The 14,740-nt window shown below is 38.3% G+C and overlaps 2 protein-coding genes across 16 annotated transcripts in view; one reads left to right on the top strand and one right to left on the bottom strand.

The window, feature by feature from the left end:
• The window catches only part of RPP40 (ribonuclease P/MRP subunit p40), a 35,182-nt gene extending 25,284 nt beyond the window's left edge, over positions 1-9,898 (top strand). For 2 of the 11 annotated variants that reach the window (XR_007375602.1, XR_007375599.1), the window contains 2 exons: positions 6,100-6,292; positions 6,826-8,535. The gene's annotated coding sequence lies outside the window, so the exon portion shown is untranslated. Of the gene's footprint in view, positions 1-1,987; positions 2,132-4,044; positions 4,390-6,099; positions 6,293-6,825; positions 8,536-8,825; positions 8,933-9,806 lie in introns of those variants that run through there. The other 9 variants (XR_007375609.1, XR_007375606.1, XR_007375604.1 and 6 more) reach the window with 9 other exon arrangements.
• CDYL (chromodomain Y like) overlaps positions 8,664-14,740 on the bottom strand; it is a 103,976-nt gene continuing 97,899 nt past the window's right edge. For all 5 annotated transcript variants that reach the window (XM_048938471.1, XM_048938474.1, XM_048938472.1 and 2 more), the window contains 3 exons: positions 14,345-14,555; positions 9,840-9,983; positions 8,664-8,957 (listed from right to left, as the gene is read on the bottom strand). In XM_048938471.1, the coding sequence (XP_048794428.1) occupies positions 8,799-8,957; positions 9,840-9,983; positions 14,345-14,555 (514 nt within the window). In that variant the 3' untranslated portion in view covers positions 8,664-8,798. The remainder of the gene's footprint in view (positions 8,958-9,839; positions 9,984-14,344; positions 14,556-14,740) is intronic.

Below are 14,740 nucleotides of genomic sequence, written 5' to 3'. Positions count from 1 at the left end.
CTCATCTGCATGCAGTTTGGCATGAATTAAACTCTGGAAGCCCATGGGTTTTGTTGAAAAATGGCATTTTGAAAGAGGCAAATTGGCTGCTAGGAGTCGGAATCATGGCAGAGCCAAAATAAGCTTCATATTTCTTAACCCCCATGTCACTATGAACTCCAGATTTTCCCCAAAGATGTGCAAATGCCCGAGGAGTGAGTGTTGTGAGCTGCCAGGTTTTAGTGAGATGAGGAAAAGGAAAATACATTACAGCTGTCCATTATGTAAATACAGATTTGAAAAAGATGGAATTATTCAGACTTGACAGTGTTTATAAGGAAAGGGAAGAGGGAGCTATAGAATAAGGATAAGAGTGAGGGATGTGAGTGAACTGAAGACTCAAACTATGACTTCAGTGTTTGGCACGAGTCATCAGAATAAAAAAAGCACTGAGCTGGTAGGGGGCTGGGGAAAAGAGAAGTGTCAAGAGTAGCATGAACAGTGAGTCTAGAGCCAGCATGCTGAGCATTGTGTTAGTAGGCATCAAGTGGAACTTGTGGGAAAGATGGCAGCAGAAGAAACTAAGGTTGGAATGAAGGCAACCAAAAGATTTGCTATGCTCCAGTCACTTTTGTACTGCTATGAATTGGATGCAGCTCCGTGGGACTTTAGAAGAATGTCCAAAGATGTAGTACTAAGAGAGAAATAAGCTTTGTTTTTTTCTTATTAGAAAAGATGCAAATTAGATGCAGTTGTGATTTATGTGATTCTGAGTATGTGGGAAGCTGGCATCAAGGCCTGAGAAACTAGCAAATTAAAAAGGCCTGAAGAGAAATAAAATGAGATCCCAAGGGACTGTTTATTCGCTCATCATAAAAAAGATCATTAAGAAGATGAGCCTGTTAAAATTGGATAATAAGTATAATTTCCAGCAGCTCGTAGCCACCAATGCTCATGAGCTATCTTATGTATGTGTGAATGGGAGTTAAGGAGCCTGAGCACTGTAAGATCTTGGGTTTTGCCAGTAAGGTACCACTCCAGATAGGTGAAGCAAGATGATGTCAGAATTCCAGCACACCTGTGTTCCTTCTACAGGTATTTCTGACCCCATTAGATGGCAAATGGTTTTGCATGTCATTGGTAAGAGCTATTCTGAACTTCTCTAAAGTTCTGCTTCAGGATCACTGCGGGATAATTGCAATGTAGCAGAGTGGTGAAGGACATTAAGTGTGATGCTGGACACAGTGCTGATGAGAAAGCCAGGGAAGAATGTGAAGGCACAGCCTTTCATGGTCTCCTGTATCGTATGGTTTCTGCCCCTTCTCTCACTAAAACTGATGGACACCACTTTTTGTGACTTTGTGTTTCCATCTTGTTACAAATTTATCAGGCAATGCATAGTTCCAGCTACAGAAGGAACACTGCTGTTCAGATTAACTCTTTCTATTAACTCTTATCTTTTCATGAGAAGCCCATGCAGGGCAGGTGACAGTATGAAATAATTGCACTCTAGCATCCTCTGTTTAAAAATAATTAAACTCATTCATTTTTGTTTATACCATGGGACATCAAGTAAAAGATACCTGATATCTACCTTCAGAGTTCCTAGTACTGCTTGTGAAAGTTTCTCTGTCATAGATTCGTACTGTTGGAAAAACCAAACTTCACCATCTTGGAGTAATTCTAGGTTTATTAATTTAAACAACAATTAAAAAAAAAAAAAAAAAAAAAAGCTTAGAAGTGTAGCTAAGATTTTTTTTGTGAAGTTGGAGGTCATCTTGCACCGCTCCTGAGCTGTGCCAGCTCCCATATGCTTGTCAGTGCTGCTGGTTCAGGGTTGCTTACCCATTCTGGGCATCTGGCCAGCCTAACTTAGAAAGCTGCAATTGCCATGATTGCTGGGAATAGTTGCACTTCTTGCCTCGGATTTCTCATGCCTTCCTTCTTTCCTTCTTCAAGAAAGTCTTAACGTTTTCATGTCAGTTCTGAGCAGATCCTACTTCTCCAGGGTTTCCCACAGAGAAGCAGCCAGAGGCTCTGCAGCTCTGACAAATGCAGTCTTCAACAAAGAGCAGTGAGCATGTGCCTCCCTTTCTTGGGGCTGAAACTCTTCTACCCCTTTCTACTTAAAGCTTGGTCTTGCTGCTGGGAGGTAGGAAAAACAGATCTTTGAAAGGTCTTTAGGTCTGTGAAAGATCTTTACTCTGATGTTCTTGCAATTTCTTGGGGGGTACAAAATCCTGCTGAGGATTTCTGAAGTCTCCCAGCTAAAGTCAGATTCTGTGTGTGCCTTTCTAGATACTAGCAAAATTACTTTTATTCTTAGCTGATCAATTTCTCTTGGACTTCTGTACAGTTTTGATATAGTGTATTGTTTTTATTATATACACACAGTGTTACAGGCTGTTGTATTAGTTTTTTGTTTCTGAAAATTCAGCAACTCGTTTTGTTTTAAGAAAATTGGAATCAAAACCTGACTTTCTTTGCCTTTTGGATGTATTGATGTATTGAATTTGTTTCTTTAGTGTAACTTCACATTGGCATAAATGAACACAAGATCACAAAGCTCAGTTTGCAGACCCCTGTTTTGACATCACTGGTCATCAGGCCTACAAAGCAAGCAAAAAAACTTTTGCTTGGGTGAGCAGTGTTGCTTCCATTTGCTTTCTTATTTTGATCCCTTTGATTCAAGGGGTCATCTTGTTTAGAAGCTTCTTGCTTTGCTTTGTTGTTAACCTCACTTAGAATAAAGAAAATCCTTCCTGAACAGCAGAGGGGTTGTGAGAAGAAAGGGAACATCTCTCTGCCTTTTGGCATTTGATCACAGCATGCTTCTATGACACAGTAGTCCTGTGATGCAATAGACCATATGTGAACTAGCACTGGAAGAAAATTGTTTCTTACTTTATCATTTTTATATGATGGAGTGCAAGTGTGATTTATGTATGTGTTTTCTTTGTTCCTGACTTAGCAGGTTTTCCAGTTCTTGTTTTTAAAATAGAATTGTTTGACAAAGATCCCAGTCCAGCCTGACGAGCTCAGTGAACTTCACATACATACACCTTATGTATGTGGAGCATCGTCTGCATTTCAAGAAATTGTTGCTGGCAGTAGGCATTTGGTGCAGCATGTGATTGGGTCGATGTTGAGGGGCTGAGTATGAGTGTCTGCTCCCACTGAGACAGGTGGTACTATGAATTTATTGAAAATTAACTGATTAGAGGTAGGGATGCCAAGCAACACTTCAATAGTGTTAATATTCTGGGTTTTGGCTGGTAATTAGGACTTTTTGGTGGAGATGTATAGGGTTATAATGGAGTTTCAGAAAACAGAATCACAGAATGGCTCAGGTTGGAAGGGACCTCAAGGATCATGAATCTCCAACCCCCCAGCCACATGCAAGGCCACCAGTCTCCCCATTTAATACCAGACCAGGCTCCCAGGGCCCCATCCAATCTGGCCTTGAACACCTCCAGGGATGGGGCATCCACAACCTCTGGACAGACTGTTCCAGTACGTCACCACTCTCCTAGTAAAGAACTTCCCTCTGAAATCCAACCTCAATCTTCCCTCCTTCAACATAAACCCACTTCTCCTTGTCCTTCTACTATTTACCCTTTCAAAGACTTGAAGAGTATCTAGGAAATACTGTTTCATTCTAGCATTATGAATTGATTTCTCTGTGCAGAATTATGTAGTTTCTAGTGTGTGTTTAGTCTGAAGAAATAGCCAGGGAATGTAGTAAAATGTGTTAATTTGGAACTAATGACTGAGCCTATATGCTGTCGACTTTGGTAGTCCATTTGGTTACATTCAGGATGACTGGGTTGCTCTGCTGCTTGATGGGTTTGATCCTGGGGAGAAAAATACGAAGTTTTAAGCTACCAAGCCTAAAGCAAAGTTTTGGGCACTATGTAAAAGGCATGTAGATTTGTTTTCTTTAGCAATCCTATTTATCCTTGAAGAAACAAGTAAGACTTTTTCTTTATGCTTTTTACCAAAGTCAAGGATGATTCCTGTCTTGCCCAAAACACACAAGTCACTTTGTGCTCATTTCTGTCCTAGGGGATTTGGTACTGTCTTAATACAAGATGCTGAACACAACATGGCAGCCTTGTGCCGTATCATGGTTCTCATCCTGATGCTTACATCTTTGGAAAGGAAAAAAAAAACTCGTGTGCCATCTTCAGCATAGCTGTGCCCTCATGCTGCATGATTTAAGGTTGCCATCTCAGTCTCTGATATAGCACTGTAAGACAGCCTGAGTGTTGACAGCTGCTGGCAGTTCCTTAGCATGGAAAAATCATAAGGATAACTGTAAATGAGTTGAAAGGTATCTCCTCCCTCCTACTCATACTTGTCAGAACCCAGAAGAACATGAAGTGCTTCAACTTCAACCAACAAACCGAGGTAGGTCATTGACCCATTTTACTGAAGGTCTCTCTCATCCAGAAATGCTGTTTACTGCCACTTTCTCTGGCTGTTTACAGTCCAATTCCGCCCACCTTTGGGTAAAGGCATGATGAATTTGTATCAGTGTAAGGGAAGGCAGTTACAGCTCTAGTATTATGTGTGTTTCAATTAATTTCAAGTAAGCATAGCTTTAAGAAATGGATCTCACCTAACAAAGTGATTTAATTCCCTTGAGCCTCGTTTTCAGAACAAGGTTCTGAAGTACAGAGAAAAGTACCCTTTAGCAATGACAGCAGCAACACAGCAAAGGACTCACTGAAGGAAACTGCTCTAAATGCTGTCTGGGCAAATTTGAAACTTGGAACAAGGAAAAGACATCTAGGTGAGTTTAGCTTTTAGCTTACCCCAAAATACCTTTTGTATGTTGTAGATTAACTTACACAGAGCTAAAATGTTGCTGTGCTTTCTATTTCTGTTCAAAATAACACAAGAGATGAGTACGTGTGTGGCTTTCTACCAGTTCCAAGTACATTCTTCAACCTCTGGCTTATCCAGTCCTGTTTCCTGACAGGAGAAAAGTAGTGTTATTTAACTCAAAATGATCTCAAGTGTAATGCAATGTTTTGTGAGGACTTACTCCAGCCCAATTGCCCATACTTTACCATTTGCTGTTTGCTCAAGTGCCTGTGGCTGTACTTATTTCAGAAGAACTAGACTATCATAGAGAGATTCCTACACTGTACTGCCACAACCCCTGTTCTCAGCACCGATGTTTCTCTATTGAATTTTGCATTCACAGATTGTGTAGTACAGCAATGCAAAGTAGCAGACAATCTTGATAGGAGCCTCAGGAGTCAGATTAAGGCCGGTTCAGTCCTGTCTCAAATTTATACTCCAGTACCATCATCCCCTATTCTCTGCCCAATGGCTAAATGCCTGACATCAAAACAGGTTTAATGATTGTCTTCATGCCTGCAGGTTGAAAAAAATGTAGATTTTTTTTTTTTTTTCCTTATTACAAAAATAAGCTGCAAAACACCATGGGAAAGTTCTCTCAAGCATTCAGAAAGATCCTGTTTCTATGATCCTGCTTTGCAGCTGGGTCCAACAACCTCATGATGCTCAGAAGTTGTTTACACAAGAGAATCAGCATAGAAAAGCAGTCTTCATGTACAACTGCTTCTGGGAGGTTGCGACTCCAAGTGAGGTGCCTTTGAAGAAATGCTGGTTTCAGCAGCCCTTCTCCTGGGCCCAGTCAATCCCCCAGTGGGTGCAGCTGCCTTTAAGCAGCAGGAAGCTAAACCTGATTTATCTGTGCAGTGGTGCAAGTTTATGTAGAACACCACAAGTATCTGCAGTGTACCAGGCTAGACAAAGACCTGACTTCTGTGAAGGCAACTTGAAAGTACTCATTTTAAAAGCTCTTAAGTCACTTACTTATGAATTCTCATGTCTTATTGCTTGCTATTAGAAGGACATCATTGTGTTGGCTTTGTTCTGTTACAGTTTTGAAAGACTAAACTCTCCTTAATGCTGTTCCACTCAGGTACACACTCCTCAGTTTTCTGAGGCAGAGAAGTTCTATTTGAGAGCAGCTGAAAGTAAAGTTCTGTTACCTATTAGATATTTGGAGGAAGAAACAGAACCTTATTTTTTCCCATTTCCTTATCAATATAATTTAAATTATCATTATTTTTTTCCCTGCAGTGTTAGGAAACCATACGAAATAATAAGAGAAGACTACATAAGATTCACATACCTGCAGCTATTGGAGACAGCGCCCGTGGACAGAGATAGATGGCAGCAATTCAGATTTGAGGGGAGGCTGATTAAAAAAAAGAGCACAGAGTTCTACTTCAACTCTGGAAGTCTGCCTTGCTGGATGGGCATCTCTTGTGGGGTAAGATTTTCATTCGTTGCTTCTGTATATTCATTCTAGAACCAAAGAAATAATAATAAGCCCTACCTTGTTTACTCCCTGTATGATTTCTTCAGTATAACAGTGTAACTGCGCCTTCACTATTTTACATTTTCTGCTGGATGCTTCTGACCTGGAATGAAGAAATTCCTCAGACCCTCCATAGGCAAGTTTTGCACATTGGTAACTATTGGCACCAAAGATGCTTTCTGATATGTATGGGGCTGTACATTATTTTCCTATGAAGCAGCATCTGTGTAGCTCAATGTACTGATATGTACATTTATGAATGAAGGCACAATTTGTAAGTGTAAGGTTTGTTATTGTGTACAGAAATTGGTCTGAACTAAGGATTTTTTCCAATTTATTTGCAGCTGAATATGCAAATTGTAGGCATAGTAACAGCCTGACTGACAGTAGCAGCACAAAATGAAGTGGAATTCAATTTCCACCTGAATTGACTGATCTCTGATTGGTGTAATTCCTCTCCTATCTCTATTCCTTCCTATCTCTAGGTCCAGTCTGCTGTTTCAGAGAAATTCTCCTGTATGTAAGGACAGCAAAAATGATTCTCAAGCCAGAACAGCTGCAACCTGTGCCCAAATGTCCCTTCCAAGGTACCAGAAAAGGGCTGTCCTGAGGTGTTATCATCCTCTTCTTGGAGAAAATGTCACTGCTGTTTACCACAACCAGGTTTTCACTGAAGGAAACGAGTAAGAGCTTATATATGTTTGACAGAGTAAAGCATGAATAACATGAAAACATGAGGTCACTAATTTTCATGTTTTAAGCAATGCTTTCTCTAAAATCAGAACTGCCTTTGAAAAAGACAACTGTATGAGAACCACGTTTAAAATGTGTTAAGAAATATTAGTTTTATTTAACCAGTTTTCACAGCTGAATATTTATTCTATAAAAACTTTACAGATTGTACAGTTTATATATAGTTCAAACTACTAGAACAAAAAAGTAGGTCCCACAGATGCAAAAATACTGTACCAATCCAAGGTAAAGGCAGATTTACACACTGTACAGCTCTCCACTGGGAAGGGGAGGTGGGTCAGTTCCAAGTAAAAACTTCAAAACTGTACAAAAATAAGGTTTGATTTCTATTCCATTCTTCATAATACATTCAATAAGATTGCAAGCACAGATACCCAAATAATAATAGATATCTGCAGTCAGGAATCAATAACCACTCCTGAAAGGAATGCAAAATAGGTCTATTTACACAGGGCACTCTTTTACACCATACTGTATATAGTGTATATTTAAAATAATAAAAAAAGCGTAGACAAAGAACATTAAACATCTAATATAAGGTAGTTTTTTTTTTAAAAGTTTTTTTTTACTTAATAGTGTGCCAAAAGAATTTTAACTTATTAAATAATATATTCTAAGTGAACCTAAAATTTATGAACATAAAATGCATTTTTGGTGTAATACATCAATTAAACCAGCAAATAGGAAATAAAAACCAAACAACTGTATATAAAGTAGTATTCTCACCCAGCAACAGAAGCACTTATGTAGTTATTAAGAAAAAAAAAGGCTATTTGAAAACCCACTAAAACTAACTTATAACTTAGGATATTCATACATAGATATTCAGTGATTCACTAATACTGCAAAACAAGCTTTTTTTGTCTTTTTTTCCTTTCCCCTCCATGTTCCCCCTGCTTCTCCTCATTGCCTTTCCCCATGAGACAGTGGTTTCTTCACGTTATCTGGGTAAGAATTAAATGCATTCCTGCTCTCTTCCTCCCACCCCTCTGTACCACTCCCCTGGAAAGGGCAGAGTGTTTCCTAAGCATTAATCCTGAGCATGCTCTCTTTTGGGTGATATTTTTGATCTAGGCTTTAAGGAGTTCATCTGAAAAACATTAAGATGTCCCACTGAGGTATGTCAACCTTCTTCTGCGACAGTGCCTTACATCTTAGCTGACTTGTTGGGCAGTGAAAGTAAGGGCTGGCTAATACCCGTTTCGATTCTGTATTCTAATGATAAAAGAAAAGCATTATTCCAGACTTCCCTGCCACGCAGAAAATAATGCAACACCATTTGCTTTTTAATCCATTCTCTGCCTGATACAGTACTAGCCAACGATGACCAAAACTAGAGGCTTTAAGGAGATGGTGGGTAGTGCACTCTGTCATTGTTTACCTTCTGTGTGCATGTGTCTATGTACACGCTGTCACGCATTACACTTTGTATATATAAAAGCTATGTATACGTGCACACGCACATACCTTATGCATGTGCATATATACACACACACACAACAATCAAGGAGAAAGGAGTTTTGTTCAAATTTAAGTGATACAGTACTGTCATACCCCTTGACAATAAAACGGGGGGGGTGGGGAGGAGGGATTTACTACTGTTCCCAAGCTGAGCCAGGGGTGAGTTTATATAGGTTTTAAAACGGGCATATTTTGTTTGCCCTGATGTCCAAGAAGTACAATTCCAGTGTCAATGGGCACCTCATCAGAACTCATCGATTTTTCTTTGCAGATATTTTAACATGGAGTCCATCCCCTGTGCTGAGCCCCAGATTTTCTTCAAAACTTCACACTCTTTTTCATTTGCTTGTTCCAAGTCCACCTTCATAATATTACGTACTAGAGCTTTGGATTCTTCAAGTACCTACACCAGAAAAAGAAGAGTTTGTTCAGTTTTGAGCAGCTTGCACATTTTTGAGCAGCTTGCACATTTAGTTTTATACAGAGCCTGATGTTATTCATAAATGTGAGCTTTTCAAACGATTCATGTACTACATGTGCATGATTTCACAGTGATAACATGAGAAAACTAACTTCATTTTGGTGAAGGTTAACTGTAATATTGTTATCCAAAACTGCTCTAATAACCAGGCAGACATTCGAACTTTAAACAACATTTTAATAAGATTGCGAAAAAAAATAAAATCAAAAGTTGGCTTTTTCACTTATTCTGTTTCAAAATCCACAATATCTGTATGTAACAGTTGCTTTGTACTGTATTTCTTTCCCTAAGGAAGCATTGGATTGTGGTGGTTGCAGCCATCATGCAGAACTGCTGAAACACAGACATGAGTGCCACAAGCATTACCAGTAAAAACTGAAAGCTTAGCCTGTTGTCAAAAACTGCATTCTCGCTACAGAATTATTATCAATTTCCTTGGTAATTTAAATTACAACTCAAAATATGACTAGGGCAACTGTTTACACTGTTAATTAGAATAAGTTGGACTTATTTACTGTATCATTTATACTTAAGTTAAAAAGAAAGTATATTCTGAAAGAGTACAGTATTCTTAGCCACAACATATTACAGCATATGGTTTACAAAAAAAAACAACAGGTATGAACTCTTTAAATCAAGAACAACAACAAAAAAAATTAACATAAAAAAGCACATTAATACTCATTACTTGTCTCTTTTTTTTTTTTTTTGAGAGGGAAGGTGTAACGATGTAGTCTAACAATACATTAATTTTTATTTATTTCCTTACAGTAAGTTGTTAATAGTTAAATTAAGGACACTTACAACTGAATTACATGTCACCAGTTCCTTTATTCGAACCATTACTTCTTGTGTGAACGTTCCTGGCCAAAACACTTGAGAGACCAGTCCTTTGGCACAAGCTTCCTGCGCAGTCAACTTCCTTCCACTGAACAACATTTCATTGGCCTGAAGGGATAAAAAGTTACTTCTGGTATGAAATGTAATGAGACAGAACTCGTTAAAGGAAAAATGCTCAAAAGAAAAGAGAAAATGCCTACGCTATTTAAGAGTTTGACTATGGCTCTTCCAGCTTTTAAAGATAAAGAGCTGCCTACAGATGAGCTGGTCAGTGGTGTTGACTATACAGCTTCAGTAGCTGTAGAAATAGAGGTCTATGATTAAGTGTGAAACGTGTAGATGGTTTTTTGTTATTTCCTATTCATGAGTGTACATAAGCTTCAGCTTTCTTGGAGTACTGCAGCATATGGTACATATGGTAACAGACTACAATGCCTGACAGATCTGTAATGAACTCATCACCTTGCTTTCCATGATAGCAATGCTTGCAGTAACTAAGTCTTACTTTAAAAAAATATAATTTTTAAAAATATTTTAAAGTCTACATTTATGTGTAAATTATAAAGATCACCTAATTCTTGTGGTAGACCTCCTGTGAACTGCTCGTCTTGCAAGAAAAGCGTAGTTCAATGGTCTGCTGTTATTTTTTTTTTCATACTGAACATTCTGAAACCTAAATATATATATATGGTTTATTTTGAGCCCATCTCACATGTCTTCATATCATTTCATGTATGATGTAGCATTTGAAATAGATGGCTCATCTTTTGGAGTTCAATTTCCAAAACCCACTGAAGCGAGTGAATGGGATATTAGCTGTTTTCTGTTCAAAGTCATAGAAAATTAATATTGAACTGATTAATTCTTTCTGAAGCTGATAGAGGAATTTTTTTGGAAGGAATTAAAAAACAAACAAACAGAAAACCCACCACAACAATAAAAAACACAAACAAAAACGATCAGAACCCAAAATCTTAGGAAGATCTTATACATTGAAAAAAAGCATTAATAAAGATACAGAAGAACAATACATTTCATACAGCAATCTCTGTAAAATTTGTTGATTTCCAATCACACATGTGACTGTTTAATAGCTTCCCTGTTAAACGGGACTCTACATGTTTATGTATCTCTCTTAATGAAGATTCTTCTACAGACAATTAAACTGTGTTTGCCTTGATAGCTGCATGTTAACAGCCAGTGAAGATTAAAAGCTCAGAGTAATTGTCAACTTTGGAAAATCAGCCTTACTGCTCTTTAATGACTAATTACACTGAAAATATGACGAAGTTATCACTGGACACTTGGAACATGAGGCTGTTCAGTTGCTGACCCCCAGCTCAGGTGGCTTGTGAAAGGAGTGCTTCCTAGGATCTTTGACATATGATTTATATACTCCTGTTAGTAATACCTTCTGTTACAGGTTCCAGCAAACTTAACTACGCAAGATTTATCATAATAATTATATTTTCTGATTTTTCTGGATCATACACAAACAATACTGACTTGTAATGCTAGCCAAAAATCAGTGATAGACAATTTTGACTGAAAAAACAGGAAAGGGAGGAAAAAATATTTAGAAATTTAAATTCAATTTTGAAAGACACTTAGCACTGATTTTGATAAAAATGTGAAGACAATCTACTGGGAGTTAGGAAATTTTACACTTGAAGTCAGCTAGTCAGTTACGTATTCTTCACATCGATCTTAAGTGATGAGGTAAAAAATGAATGCTAGGAAACATCATCATTATTATTGTCAAAGACACTGTTCTCCTGAATGTGAAGACAACAAGCGCTAGCGGTGCAATTATCTTATTTCTGCAAGCTGTATCACAGCACACGCAGAAAACCTTGCATGAAATGCACACTCAATAGTGATCTTAGCTGACAGATTTCAAAAGGGAATCTTTAGATTTGTACATATTGTATGCTGGAGACCCACTGCCAAACAAGTTTTATTCATCTGACCACGTCTTGTATTTGATCTGAAATTTAACACACTTGTTGCCTACTTTCCAAGAAATAAAATACAGCCGTAGAGATGAAGATGATAAAAAATACTTCATTAACACCACGTTCTCATGACCAATTCTCATATTCATGAACTCAGTTTCATACTTCTCCTTTCACTAAGGAACTGCCATACGGCGCTGAGACATCTGCTGGTCTCAGTTTCCCTCCTTCAACAGAAAGTGCATCACGGCACTTCCACACAAACATAGATGCCACAGAGCACCTCAACTCTCCCACGCACTGCTAAAAGGCAGCTCCCTATAGTGCTGAAGATCCTGACTGATGTAGACTACAGACTCTGGGAAATACGAATCCCCCACATATGACACAAAAGCTTAAGTTGCAGTGCCAGCATGCTGCAGACTGATTGAAAAAAAAGCAGGTGCGTATAACTTGATCCCACAGCTCCTGTGCTTTATAGCAAGAACCAGAAAAAACAGAGCAAGAACTCCACAGCAGACACACAGTAACAGGGCTTCCCAAACAGACTTCAGAACCTCTATTGCAGATTTGCTTTCAGAACTTGAAAGCAGAGCATAAGCATTCTTCTAAATTTCTTGGTATTCCCAATACAGAATCAGTTTTGAATCCCAAGTCTGTACTTCAAATTTCCTGCAGTAATGAGCTTTACATCAACCATATTCTAGGAAAAAATTCTACACGACAGACTGCTCAGCAGCTGAGACTGACCCACTCCGTGAAGGTATTTCCAACAGTCTTGCCCTAGAATATTTTTACTAGGTGTTGCTGATAAAAAGAATGCAATGAAACCAACGTACAAGAGCTGTGTGTGGGACTTACTTGGTATCTGTTTCAATACATTTGTAAAAAAAAAAAGTTTCAAAGCAGACAGAGGTCCCCTTTCTTTTGTAGGACTTTTTTTTTTCCTCCCTGAATGTCTGTCATCTCCTGCTAGCTGCCTCTTGTTTCTGCTGACTTCCCAGGGAAGCATGCTGCTTTAATGAAATTTCCAACATGTTCTGAATAGATTTCACAAAACCCACTGATTAAAGACCAACTTTGCCTTGCACAGCATTGACACTGCAAAGGGTCAACAATAGTATGAAAGCAGCAGCTTGGACTTTCCCTTGGAAAATGCATTTAGCTATGGAATAGTACAGTATTATTTGCACTAGAAGCTTCGCATTTAGATCTTTAGATTTAAGGATGAGAGCATTCACGAAGGCAAATGAAAGAGTACACTAGGGAAGAGCTTGTGTTTTTATGAAAGTTCTGAAGAAACAAAAAGTAACAACCACGGGACTCACTCTAAAGGACGAGGATGGATGGAATGGATGGATGAATGGATGAACGAATGGATTGATGTCCAAATAAAAAGGGAAAGGAACAATCAGTAGGTTGTAACATGCTCATATATTAAATATACTCATAACTATCAACCTGTTTCAATTACCTTTTCTTTTTCCTTCTACTCACTAAATCCAGACATCACGCAATTAATTAGTTATGAGATCTGTTCAACCTGATGCTTTTAACATGTTAAAAATTTGTTTTTTTTTTTTAAATCAATAAATGCCTATGGGGGAAAACTGGATTATATAATAAACAGTAACTTAGGAAAAAAACACAGAGCTGTGAGTGCTTGTTTCACACTGTTACTATTCAGTTTCAACTGCAATGGGACATAGGTCCAAGTTTTCAAGGAATGCAGCATAAAAAAAAGTAAACAACAAAAATAATGTAGGTAAGAACATTTTAAGTAGCATTTTCTTTTTTACATTCAATTCTTTTATCTGATTGGAAAACAGGAAAAAAGAAAAACTTAAATAATGTGGCTTATAGCTTCAGCAGCAATGCAAAGCATTATCAGTTATTTCAAGCCATTAAAACCGTACAAACAAAACACAAAGCTAAAATTTAGATGAGAAAAAAAAAAAAAAAAAAAAGGATTTGCAGGGGTGACTTGGATCAAGTATTTCCTGCATAACGCACTCATTTAACATCAGGAGAGATGCATAAAGTAGGGAAGCTTCTTGAGAATAATGAGTGCATGAAAGCTGATTTACCTATTTTGCATATTAGCATAAGACTGCTGATAGTTGGTGATACAGGGATCTGCAACATAAGCACAGACCAGTGTACTCTTTACTACACTTCCTGATGCTGTGCTGAATGCAAGACACCATTGGCTGGTCTTCATAAGACCTCAGCTGGGAGCATGTATCCAGGTACACACCTTCCCCTTCTGCCACCAAAAGGGTTAAGGGTGCCCATGATGTGGGATTAGGTCTCACGCTGGTTGTTTGGTGCCCTCAGTTGTAAGCTAAGTTGCAACAGCAGAGAACCTATAAATACTGGTTTCTCATGAAAAGTATTCAAGAGAGAAAGAATAATAAAGATAGCACAGCAAAGCTTAAAAGATCGTGAAATCGCTGGATAAAGTTTCACAACTGTATTGTGAAGCTGTCATCCCCTGCCCTGCAAGCTACTTACAGAAGCCAGGCCCATTATCCGGGGGAATGTAAGGGATGAACATCCATCTGGACTTTGTCCAAAAGTAGTGTATGGTGTCTGAAACCAAGCCTTCTCATTAGCCCAAACCACGTCACACAGAGGCAATATAGATGCTCCAAGTCCAATGGCTGGGCCATTTACTGCTACAATGATAGGCTTCTTAAACTGAATAAAAGTATTCACAAAATTCCTGAAGAAAAACAAGAACATGCACTCATGTATTAAAAGCAAAATATACCAGCCCTTGAGATCTCAGTAATAATTAATCTCTATAGCAACGTCACTTTCAAAACCAACCTGATAACCTACTGTGGAGGTGACTAGCTTTGCCAATGAGGAGAGAGCAGCTGATGTTGTCTGCCTAGACTTCAGTAA

Source organism: Lagopus muta, chromosome 3 (assembly GCF_023343835.1).
Source record: "Lagopus muta isolate bLagMut1 chromosome 3, bLagMut1 primary, whole genome shotgun sequence".
Lineage (NCBI taxonomy): Eukaryota > Metazoa > Chordata > Aves > Galliformes > Phasianidae > Lagopus > Lagopus muta.
This window is presented reverse-complemented; position numbering and strand designations above follow the sequence as displayed.